The 12,429-nt window shown below is 43.9% G+C and overlaps 1 protein-coding gene across 4 annotated transcripts in view; it reads left to right on the top strand.

The window, feature by feature from the left end:
* Positions 1–12,429, top strand: part of COL14A1 (collagen type XIV alpha 1 chain) — a 120,003-nt gene that overhangs the window by 51,588 nt on the left and 55,986 nt on the right. For all 4 annotated transcript variants that reach the window (XM_035126181.2, XM_035126180.2, XM_035126182.2 and 1 more), the window contains exons 12-18: positions 475–620; positions 3,766–3,895; positions 6,317–6,456; positions 7,585–7,711; positions 8,508–8,647; positions 10,126–10,258; positions 12,203–12,274. In XM_035126181.2, coding sequence (XP_034982072.2) covers positions 475–620; positions 3,766–3,895; positions 6,317–6,456; positions 7,585–7,711; positions 8,508–8,647; positions 10,126–10,258; positions 12,203–12,274 — 888 coding nt within the window. The remainder of the gene's footprint in view (positions 1–474; positions 621–3,765; positions 3,896–6,316; positions 6,457–7,584; positions 7,712–8,507; positions 8,648–10,125; positions 10,259–12,202; positions 12,275–12,429) is intronic.

Genomic DNA, 12,429 nt, shown 5'->3' with positions numbered 1-12,429 from the left:
ATGATCCAAAATGACCAATAATTAGAAGTGCAATTATATTTTCAGGCAGTACCTCCCATACATATAGCAGCACAAAAGAAATACAGTGGAACCTCGGTTTATGAACACCTCGGTTTATGAGTTTTTGGTTTACGAACGCCGCGGACCCATCTGGAACGGATTAATTCACTTTCCATTACTTTCGATGGGAAAGTTCGCTTCAGTTTATGAACGATTCAGTTTATGAACAGACTTCCGGAACCAATCGTGTTCATAATCCGAGGTACCACTGTAAGCTATTTTGTGCCTCATTCATCTTAAAGCCCTTGCATCAATCATTTGCTGCAGCTCTTCCTTGTCAGCACTGTTCAAACAAAGTTGGTCGTTCATTCCTGAGTCAAAGAAAGCATTGAATTTACTGTTAGAGAATCATTTTTATTTCAGCTGCTCTCCTCTAAGTAACTGTATATTGTTTCCCCACCCCACCCCCTGCAGTCGCCTTGCCAATGGCCTCGGATCTGGAGCTGTATGACGTGTCTCACAGCAGCATGAGAGTAAAATGGAACAGAGTAGCCGGTGCAACCGGCTATATGATTCTGTACGCTCCTCTCACGGATGGGCTGGCTGCAGATGAAAAGGAGGTGAGCTTGCCAAGCGGCACCGTTCGCCACTGGAATAAGGTCATGGGTTCGAGCTCCACATTGGGCAAAAGATTCCTGCATTGCAGGGGGTTGGATTAGATGGCCATTGCGGGCCCTTCCAACTCTATAATTCTAAGGACATGATGAATCTTCTCATCAAAGTGTGTGCTTATTTTCTTGAAAAGTTTCACTGCCTCCACAGAACACTTTTTTTGGACTTACATGTTCTTCTAAAAGCAGGATGTGTAGACAGTGCCTAAACCTTGTCGCTGTGTGGATGGGTGTGTATAGAATTTTTTTCTGAATTGTGGCTGCAGAGGAGAGAGGTGAAACTCATTCCCTCCCAGCTTGCTGTGCTCGCAATTACCTGTAATTTATTGATTAAAGAAAAACCAAATATGTAGCTGCATTCTACACACGAAACATGTTGTTTTGGCCCTTGGTAATTTCTAAGATTTAGTCAGAATTAGAGACAGAGGAGAGTATTGATTCATTACACATTTAAAGCCACCCCCCCCCAAAAAAATTGCACTTTCTGAAACTACATGTGAACCAAAGCACAACTATCCCTTGAAATTCACACACACCTGAATTTTGCGATGCAGTTTTCCAACCGAACAATGCTTACAAAACAATGTATATATTAGTGGAAAGTGTACATAAAAATAAAGAATTTATTGAAAATAGCACACCAAAATGCATCAAATTGGGGGAAATGATTTGCAGAAATGTTTCACGTTAGCCAAGCTGGCATATAAAATGTATTTATTAGGATAAAACTGCATTAGGGTAAAACTGCATTGAAATACTGGTGGATTTTCATTAGGATTTTTTAAAGGGTGGGAAAATCACAAATAGCTGTAAAATGTAAAGAGTTGAATTTAAGATCAGCAGAATGAGAAACTGCAAAGACTGGAATCTTCAAATCCTTCTCTCCATTGTCAGAACCAGTATGCATTTTCTTGACTTGGTGAACAAAACCTGCCCCTTTAGACAGTGTGAAGGGGCACCATCTCTGCCCCATTGCTCAGTTTGTGTATTTGAAATTGCATTTATTCCCATTCAGAGAAGGAGACTTAACAACATGCAAAGGCATGCAAGGCTCTGGTAAGGGTGTAGAGAGCTCGCATAGACTTGTGCTTTGTTCTTTGCATGATCTGTAGCTATGGGCATGTACCCCCTACAATGGAAACTTGCTGAAATCAGCAAGCTCGAGAACCTCACCCTATAGACAGATTTTCAACAAATAAGTCAGCCTTTATTGTTATTATTATTACTACATCCAGTAAAGAAGCTCAAGGGGACAGAAAGACTCACTTCAAATTGCAAACTGCATTAGCGGTAACTAAACCTCACCCTATGGAAATAATTCTTAAATACACTAATCATAGCTGCCATCTCCACAACCATCTTATTCCAGCTACCATTTTGAGGTGTGTTTTCTTTTATTGTTGCAACAACAACTGCAATCTCACAAGGGGAACCTTGAGGCCTTTTGTGCAGAGGTCTCCTCATCTTCCTCCTCTCACCTGCATACTGGGTGGTTGTTTCTATTTCTTTCTTTTCTTTTCTTTTAAAAAAAAATCTTTATTTGAATTTAAAAATTAGACACATACAAATCAAACGAACAAATCAAATAAATCAAAAACATATTGAACATATCATACAAAAAAACAAAATCTTACAACTTAACACAAAATCATTAAACTTCCACCTCTCATCCTCTCGAGTCATTAAAGTATTTGCCTTTACTGCATTCCTATGTCTCTTAATTCAACATTTTATCTCATCACATCACATTCTATAGTATAATAGTTATTCAGTACGAAGCACTAGAAATAAATCCAAGACCTCAATGTGGGGCATTGTTTTTTCATATATTCCCCAAATTTCCCCCAGCTTTGATAGAATTTTTGTTTGCTGCTTCCTCTAATTGAATCTGTTAGCTTATCCAAATCTATATAACTAAATACTTTTTCTTGCCATTCCTTAATTTTTGCTGCTTCTTGTTTCTTCCAATATGTTGCAATCCATATTCTTGCCGCAGCAACTGCATAAAGGAATAATTTCTCATCTTGTTTATTTATTCCCTCATCTACCATTCCCAATAAGAAGGATTCCAGATTTTTCTTTATATTATATTTCAATTTTTTTTAATTTCTTCAAAAACCTGGTTCCAAAAAGCTTTAATTACTCCACCATGCCACCACATATGCATGAATGTTCCCACCTCTTTCCAACATCTCCAGCAAAGATTATCCTTCGTTTCATACATTTTATGTATTTTAATGGGTATCATATACTATTTGTAGAACATTTTAATCATATTTTCTTTGATCCCCTCCTCAGCCGTGAATTTCCAAGATTTCTTCCATAATTTTTCCCACTGTTCAAACTGTATGATTTCCCCCAGGTCTATCGCCCATTTGGTCATTGTTTCCATTGTTTACCATTTCATCTTTAACCTCCCAGTCCAGCAATACGTTGTACATATTAGAGATGATTTTACTGTTACTTTGTACTAAATGTACCTCCAATAGGGAGGGGCTGGGTGGTTGTTTCTAGTCCTTAAAACGAACCATTGTACTGTGTCTCTGTGGGCAATACAACATGTACTTGGTTCTGACTCAAGATCAGATCCCAAATGGTACTCCCACCTCTGGATAAAGCCAACACTTTCAGAAGTCTTGTTGTACCTTTAAGATACTGGTTCCAACCTTCCCATGTCTCTTTCTCCATCTTGGTACTTCTCCCTGAGGCAGATTCCTTCACTCTCATGCATCACAAGGCTGGCCTTGTATGTTTTCCCTCCATTTCATATATTCAAACCTCAGTTGCTGCTTCTCCTCTGCAAAACTGTATCAGGAGGCAGTGATTTATGAGGGGAAGTGGCAGACAAAAGGGTGTTTAACATTTCCCCCATAACACACCTCCGCCCAGTTGCCATTTGTCTCCCAAGAGTTCTGGATCTGTGATTCCACTCCCTCCTTACTTGGCTTTGCAGAGGAGACTTTCAAGTACCCAAAATTGACTAAATAAATAAGGCCTCTCCCCTCCCCTTGGGGAATAAGGCCTCCCTCCTCCCCCTTTTATGCTGCTTCTTTGGTTTTATATATGATGAACCATCCCATTGTTTCATCCGCAGATGAAAATTGGAGAAAGCTCAACAGACATTGAACTGGAGGGTCTTCTGCCCAACACAGAATACACGGTCACAGTTTATGCAATGTTTGGAGAGGAAGCCAGTGACCCGCTTACAGGACAAGAAACAACATGTAGGTGATTCAATGCTCCAGGAGCAAAACTCTAGGAGAGGTTTGCTTGTTTGAAAATGAATTTCTGGGATTAAAGTCTGGTGTAGAGTATTGATTCCCACAGGCATCATTTAGGGAAGGCAGGTGGGCACCATTTATGAATATCCCCCAGAACCACCAAAATATCTGGTTATGATGGAGTAGAACAAAGTAACCACAATGCATTGCTTCTTCTTTTTGTTTGTATTTAGTTTTAAGATATTGAAGAGCATTGTCCTGCTAATTTTACCCTCCATGAAAATATTTTCTTTGCCCCCCTGGGCAGAGACCTGCCTTATCTGAGTCACATCATTGGTCCATCTAACTCAATATTCTCTGGACTGATTGGCAGGCGTTCTCCAGAAGGTAGCACCCCTCTCCATTCCATATAAGGAAGCTAAATGGACTAGCAGTTCTTCTTACATCACTGCACCTGAAACAAACAAACATGACAGTCTGGCAGGCTGGGTACCATACATTTCTCTGCCTTCCATCACATGGGAATGGTCAGGGGCCTTTAAAGTGATTGCTTCTTCCTGAGGCAGTCATTTCAATTTGCCTAATGGTAGGGTTAGCCCTGGCTAGATTACTCAGGCCCCCGATCTTTCAGTTCATAGGGGAGGTTCATGTGAAACTCCTTAAAGGTAAAGGTAAAGGGACCCTGACCATTAAGTCCAGTCACGGACGACTCTGGGGTTGCGGCGCTCATCTCGCTTTATTGGCCGAGGGAGCCGGCTTTTCCACGTCATGTGGCCAGCATGACAAAGCCGCTTCTGGCAAACCAGAGCAGCGCACGGAAACGCCATTTAACTTCCCACCAGAGTGGTACCTATTTATCTACTTGCACTTCGACGTGCTTTCAAACTGCTAGGTTGGCAGGAGCAGGGACCGGGCAACGGGAACTCACCCCGTCACGGGGATTCGAACCGCCGACTTTCTGATCGGCAAGCCCTAGGCTCAGTAGTTTAACCCACAGCGCCACCTGGGTCCTGTGAAACTCCTTAGGTCCTTGTTATTACACGGGTGTAATAACATGTAAGGCACAGTTCCAGCGGAAGTATCTCATGTGCTGTCTCTTTGATTCCATGCCAATCCAATGTTTTCATTTTCGCATGGCTTGCGCTGAACATTTCCCTAGAAAATTGTGTCTAAAGCCAGAAGTTCCTCAGCTGCTACGTTTTTCTGTTGTGTTATGAAAGGATCCAGACTTTTTCATTCAAAACAGCTTATGCTAGTAAACATGTAGTCATGAAATCAGAGAGTGAGTTGCATGCAACGTTACAAATGTGTGCAAGGAAAAGAGGTTTTTAAATGTAAATAATACAGCCTTGTGAGACTGTGGTTTGTTTTTTTCTTCGAGGGGGTAATACAGTGCTTAATCCTTTCCCAGCTGACTGGGTTGTTTTTGTTTTTGCTCATAATTACTTCCAACTGCTTTCTTCACTATAACAAGGATGGGAGAACCTGTGGTCCTCAAGATATTGCTGCACAACAGCTCTCATCCAGAGGTCTAGGGGGACCTACACATTATACCAACTTCTCCCAAAGAATCTTGAGAACTGTGGTTCATTCCTTACAGAATTGCAGCTTCCAGTACCTTGGACAAACTACAGTTCCCAGGATTCTTTGTGAGGAGTCATGTATGGTGTGTTTGCAGCCAGAAATGATGGAGGCTGTAGTCCAAACAGTCTGGAGAGTTTCTGGTTTCCTCTCCTTGCTCTGTTGGATTCGAGATGCATTTTTCTCCATGAGAAGAGGGATGTGACAGACACAGAGCCATGATTCTGGTTGAGAGGGCCACTGAGTAAGTGTTGGTGTACATAAACCGCACTTTAAACTCTACCTGGACAGTTCTGCTTTAGACTGCCAGGGAAAGAGGGATTTGTATGTTTGGATTCCCTCCGATGAAAACAAATAAATAACCCTCCACGCAGAAAGAAAATTAGCATACTGTATTTTTCCGTAGATAACACGCCCCTGTGTATAATAATGCCCCCTTTTTGGGGGGCCTCCAAATTAAGAAAATGGGAGGAGATTGTATCCATGTATAAGATGACCCCCCAATTTTAAACATATTTTTTTAAAGAGAAAAGCCTAGTCTTATACATGGAAAAATGTGGTATATGGCATGTATGCACTTTGTTACACGGGGAGAAAAAAGCATGCAACTTGCACATTTTGACAGTCTGAAAACATTCCCAGGGGCTGGTTACATACCAGCTGTTGGAATGATTGCTGACTTCCATTGAAGTGATTGGGACTAATTCAGCTTGAATTCGAGCATATGAAGTTCATGTTTTCTTTTCAATGTGCTTTCTTTCTTTCTACATGTTTAAGAGATACAGATTTTTTTTATTTTTTTAAAAAAAGTTTGTAATTTGAACTTCCCTCTATCTTTTCCAGTACCTTTAAGCCCACCACAGAACTTGACGTTTTCAAATGTGGGACACAATTCAGCAAAGGTCACATGGGATCCTGCTTCTAAAAAGGTGAAAGGCTATCGGATTATGTATGTCAAAACAGATGGCACAGAAACCAATGAGGTAAGCAGATTTTTAGAAACAGGTTTTTGTTTTTTTTAAAGGAGCAAATGTATTATCAAATACCTATATCCTGTTTGCAATCTGTCAGTTACTGATATCGTAATTAGATTTAGTACGGTACTTCTCTTTGCGTAAGAACAACAGCTCCATGCCCAGAGGGATGCCAAGGAATACCACTCACAAGATAACCTTCTAGAAACTCAGAAGACGCCACGAAATATTTAAATGATTCAATTTAAACAGCAGAAAGCCACAAAGGGGGCAAAAATGGCTTGAAAGGAGCAGGAAAATGGCACGCAATCTCAGGAGTATTTTTAAGTGCAATCCCATGATCCTTTGCACTGACCTTTGAGGACTGTGGAGAGTTAGAGTTTGAGAAAGGAGGTTTGGAGGGACCAATTGGATGGTGTCTACAAGCTTTTTCGAAGGGCCCCCCCATGCGATTTTATGTATATGTGTGGTGCCCAGGAACATAACCCCCGCCTAACTGGGGAGACACCTGCATTTTTGTTTGATAAATGTGTTTCAAGGCTTTGAAAAACGTGCATGTCATAACCTGGATTCCACCCCTGCTCCCTGAGTCCATCTTTATTTTCTGTTAGCCTTGATGCCAAATTTTCCTCTTCCTTGCTACCAACCCTGTGGGTTGAAAGTAGGACGGACCTTTCCAAAGGTGGTTAAGGAGCAACTGCGTGGCTCTTGAAACAGAAACACCACTTTGCGGTTTGTTTGTTTTTTAAAAAAAATATGTCTTACAGGTGCTCTGCTTCCTCCCTCCCTTCCAAGCCCTGGTGGTCCATTTCAGCAGCAGGATCTGGTATTTTATGACAGTGAACAGGAGAGGAGTATAGCACCCCTTTCTCTCCCTTGTCTCTTCCCTGTAGCTGAAGGCGGGTGGGGGGGTGGGGTGGGGGGAGAGGAAGCACTCCGTTTCTTGCTACAATACGAGGCTTTTGCCAAACCACTGAAGGGTACATTCTGGCGTCCAGAAGGCTGTCTTCAGCTGTTAGGAAACTCACACAGCTCAATACAAGCCTGCCTTTTGCATCCTGATCTAGACAGTGCAATCCAGCTGAGTTTTGCCTCTCCACATGGTTTCTGATTGACGGGACTCCTTTCATTTTGCAGGAAGAGGTTGGCCGTGTTTCAACACACACTCTGCAGAGCCTGACATCCCTCACTGAGTATACTGTAGCTATTTTCTCCCTCTATGACGAAGGGCAGTCTGAGGCACTCACTGGCAGCTTCACCACAAGTAAGTCTGGCAGCATTTCTGAAATTCTGTCCAAGCGCAACCGTAATATTCCTTCGCTTTTCCGGGGAAAAAAGTAATTGCAACAGTCTCGCACTGCAATTTTATTCTTTTATTTTTTTAAGGAAAAAAGAAACGTAATAACCCCTCGACTTTTCATTCACCCGGCAGTTTAGAAACTTGAAATTAAAAGAAATGCAAATATCTTCTAAAGGTAGCTACAGAAAGAAAGAGAGGCATTTAAATGTTGGATAGCTGGAGGCAAGTTGGGTTTTGCCAGTTTGCTGAATACATTATGCAGATGAAGTAAACTCCTCAGAATTCCTTTCAGAAAAAGTTTCTTTCCAGCATTCAGTTGCATTGGGGTGTTCTGAACCGCAAAAAACAAAACACAATTCGGTCAAATTTGAACCTCTTAAGGCTAAGCAATGCCCTGTGCCAAAGAACTTAAATGAAAACCACTCCATGAGATTCTGTCCTCCTCTCTTGGTTGCTCTAGTTTCTGGAAATGGAACAAAGACATCCCAATTAATTCTACCATGTTTATAGGCAGGGCCGTCTTGAGCAGATCGCGCGCCCCGGTGCTGAGGGGCGGAGATCGCTCCGCCGCGCGGCACCCACCTTGCCAGGCCGGCGCCCAGCTTACCAGCCCCGCGCCATGGTGCACTGCGCCACCGGGGGTCTACGAAGAGCCGGCCCTGTTTATAGGGTGCCTTGGAGAGCTTTCCTAGTGCTTCTCTTCAATCAACTCAGTAATCCTTATAACAAGTTTTCTTTCCGATGTGATACTATCTTGCAGAAAAAGTTCCATCTCCCCAGTATCTGGAAATACACGAAGTATCAACAGACAGCTTTAGAGTCAGCTGGAAGCTGCCATCCTCAGACGTTGCCCTTCTTCGACTGGCATGGATTCCACTGGGTGGGGAAGAAGGCGAAGAGGTGACTGTTCTTACTTCTCATGTGTTATCCTGTATATTAACAGCAACCTCATGCTCCAAGTACAGTTGTACCTTGGAGTTCAGCTCTCGAACGTTTTGGTTCCTGAATGATCGAAACCCGGAAGTGTTTTGAATGTTATTTGGGAAGCCAAACGTGTGACGGGGCTTCTGCCGCTTCTGATTGGCAGCAGGAGCTTCCTGCCGCCAATCGGAAGCCGTGCTTTGGTTTTCAAACGTTTTGGAAGTTGAACAGACTTCCAGAACAGATTCCCTTTGACTTCTAAGGTACGACTGTACTGGTCCTTTTTCTTTTGGCCAAAACGAAAACATCTGTGCACAAGAGGGAACTATGAGCAGGCTCAGGGGAAACTGAGGATTCACAGAAGTGCAAAAACCCTTTAATATTAATATTTAATATTAATTTTTTATATCTATCCTGCGCATCTGGCTGGGTTTCCCCAGCCACTCTGGGCGGCTTTCAACAAAACATTAAAAGGTAAAGGGACCCCTGACCGTTAGGTCCAGTTGCAGACGACTCTGGGGTTGCGGCGCTCATCTTGCTTTACTGGCCGAGGGAGCCGGCGTACAGCTTCCGGGCCATGTGGCCAGCATGACAAAGCCGCTTCTGGCGAACCAGAGCAGCACACAGAAATACCATTTACCTTCCCGCTGGAGCAGTACCTATTTATCTACTTGCACTTCGTGCTTTCGAACTGCTAGGTTGGCAGGAGCTGGGACTGAACAATGGGAGCTCACCCCGTCATGGGAATTCGAACTGCCAACCTTCTGATCGGCAAGCCCAAGGCTCAGTGGTTTCGACCACAGCGCCACCCGTGTCCCCCTTAACAGAACGTTAAAAACAGAATAAAACATCAAACATTAAAAACTTCCCTAAGCAGGGCTGTCTTCAGATGTCTTCTAAAAGTCAGATAGTTGTTGATTTCCTTGACATCTGATGAGAGGGCGTTCCACAGGGCGGGCACCACTACCAAGAAGGCCCTCTGTCTGGTTCCCTGCAACCTCACTTATCACAGTGAGGGAACTGCCAGGAGGCCCTCAGAGCTGGACCTCAGTGTCCAGGTTGAACGATGGAGGTGGAGACGCTCCTTCAGGTATACTGGACTGAGGCCGTTTAGGGCTTTAAGGGTCAGCACCAACACTTTGAATTGTGTTCAGAAATGTACTGGAGCCAATGATGGGGGAAAAGAGCAACTCTAAGGAGGGGGCAAACCCCCAAAGAGATTGATGAGGACTGAACATATTCTTTTTTAAGAGTGGGAGTAGGGATGGAAAACTGGAGGGGGGGAAAGGCGAGGAAATGGAACGGAGTATTCTGGAAATGGGCATGACTGGCTGGCTGGAGCAATCCACACCGCAACATGTTATTGCAGGTCCCAGAGTTGTATGTATGAGTCACAAATCCACTGAGCAGCTGAGACGGATGATTTGTCTTTCTATCTGCCGTTTTGCCTCCTTCAGATCGTTCTCAGCGGAGAGGTGGACACGTACGAGATCGAAGGCCTTCTGCCAAGCACAGAGTATGAGGTGTCCTTGGTGGCCATCTTTGATGACGAAAGTGAAAGTGATGTCATTGCTGTCCTTGGGACCACACGTACGACAGGAAAAACATTGCAACCTTCTCTCTCTCTCTCTCTCTCTCTCTCTTTCTCTCTCCACCCCCGCCCCAGGGGCTTAATTTCTAGAAAGGGAGATGGCATAGCTCTAGTCTGTCTGGGAACACTGCTCTGTGAGCTGCAAAAACACAATTCCACAATTCCCTGATACACGGGGTGGTGGGTGGGGATGTGAGGATGAGTCTTTGCAGTCACTCAGCACCTTCTCAAGAGCATTTCCCTCTTTCTCCACTTAGGGAAGTTCCGTAGCTCAGTGGTAGAGCATCTGATTTACACGCAGAAGGTCCCGGGTTCAATCCTTGGCATCTCCAGGCAAGGTTGGGAGAGGCTTCTGCCTGAAACCCTGGAGAGGGGCTGCCAGTCAGTGTAGACAATACTGAGCAATAGGGATCAATGGTCTGACTCGGTATAAAGGCAGCTTCCTATGTTCCTATGCATTCCAAGATAAGCTTGGGCATTCAAAATTGACCTCTGGTATGCCAGGATATGTATCAAGCATTGTCTCATGTTAAATGACGACATTATCAATCTATTAATAATTTCACCCATCCTCTCTTCCATTGTGCGGACCAAAATATCTGGGATGTGTGGAAGGGAACCCTGCCACAGGTTTAAAAAGCAGGAAGTTTGGGGTGGAGAAGCTGTGTTTGTGTGCTGCTGAATTTCTGCCAGTCTGCAGCTTTACCCAAATCTACCCACCTTCTGCTGGATCAATAATGTAGACAGTATTTGTTACAGGAGAAAAAGTGTTGTGGGTGGTAGAATTTGGAATAGAGAAACTGCAGACAGGGCAAAGCTTAAACACTCCTCCTCCCCAGCCCTTCTCTTTTTCAAATTCCCCTCTCCTGAAGCTGCTTTTCTTAAAAAAGAAGAAGAAAAGAAAATAGGGTACTGGTGTAGTAAGTACTATATTACGGCCTAGTACTTCGCTGAATTCTTACACGCTTAAAAGTGCAGCTTTAATGTATAGGTGCCTGCGAGACTGTTGAATTCATCTTTAGCGCATGCGCTGCCGGGGTGCAAAGATCCGCCCAGCGCCCCCAAATTTAGTTTAGCCCCCAAATTAACTTTTATTATGCTTATGTCACTCTTATCATTTGATAAATAGCGCTCACACCTGCGCGGCTCCAAAAGGAGTTTGTTCTTTAGAAAACCAGCTCTTCTAAAGAAGACAAAAAACACATTGGGAGTCAGTTTAAAGACTCCACGCATGCACTTATGGTCTTAGGGAGGGGTCTGAAAGATGAGACGGGGGGGCATTGTGCGCGTGCGTGGGAGAGCCATCTTGGGCAACCTTTCATTGTGGGAGCAACCTTATTTCTAGAGGAACTGGGAGGGCCCTTGCAAGCGCGCCTATATGAGTTCTTCTTGGGAAGGTTCCAGAGCCTGTGCGCGCTCCCGTCGCTAGATAGGCGCGTTCTCTTTCTGTCTGTCTCCCCCTCTTTCCTGTCACTCCCCCTCCTCCCGGTTTTGGTGAGGGAGACTTTCCAGAGAGCTCTCCCTGCAGCAGCATTAACGATTTCTCTAAACGAATTCGAACTGTAAGTGATGAAATTAAAACACAATTTGCAATGTTTCACTCGGGGTCAGCGGCACCTTTGACTCGCACCGCTTGTCTGCCACTGCCAGACAAGCGGTGCGAGATCAGTCGTGTCAAGCGTGCCGCCGACCCCACTGCCACATAACAGCTCAATGCGATACACTTAGGCGGCTTCAGTGGCAGGCGCCTGGCCCCCCTCAGAATTCGGAGCCCAGGTGCCCCGCACCCCTTGCACCCCCGGGTAAAGACGGCCCTGGTTGAATTCACTAAAATGTTCCCATATTTCCACAGCCAGTAGATAACTGTATGCGACTGGCATGAAGATGCAATTGCTAAAATGATGTTTCGTATGAAAGGTTCCATATCATGCTGTTTCTTTCAGTTGAAGTAACAACTACTGAAATGACCACCATAACCACGACTAGTACCACAACTTTCCGGCCTACAACAGCAGGTACAAAATATTTTTTTATTTGAAGATGAAAAATATCGTAAATATTTGTACAGCAAATTTTTGTCCTCAATATTATTGGGCCTGTTTGTTTTTTGGCAAAAGTAAAAAAGGGAAAGGGAAGGGAAGGGAAGCATGCCAATATGTTTCAAACAGAT

Source organism: Zootoca vivipara, chromosome 8, assembly GCF_963506605.1.
Source record: "Zootoca vivipara chromosome 8, rZooViv1.1, whole genome shotgun sequence".
NCBI lineage: Eukaryota > Metazoa > Chordata > Lepidosauria > Squamata > Lacertidae > Zootoca > Zootoca vivipara.
The sequence above is the reverse complement of the archived record's forward strand: the minus strand, read 5'-3'. Positions and strand labels throughout refer to the sequence as shown.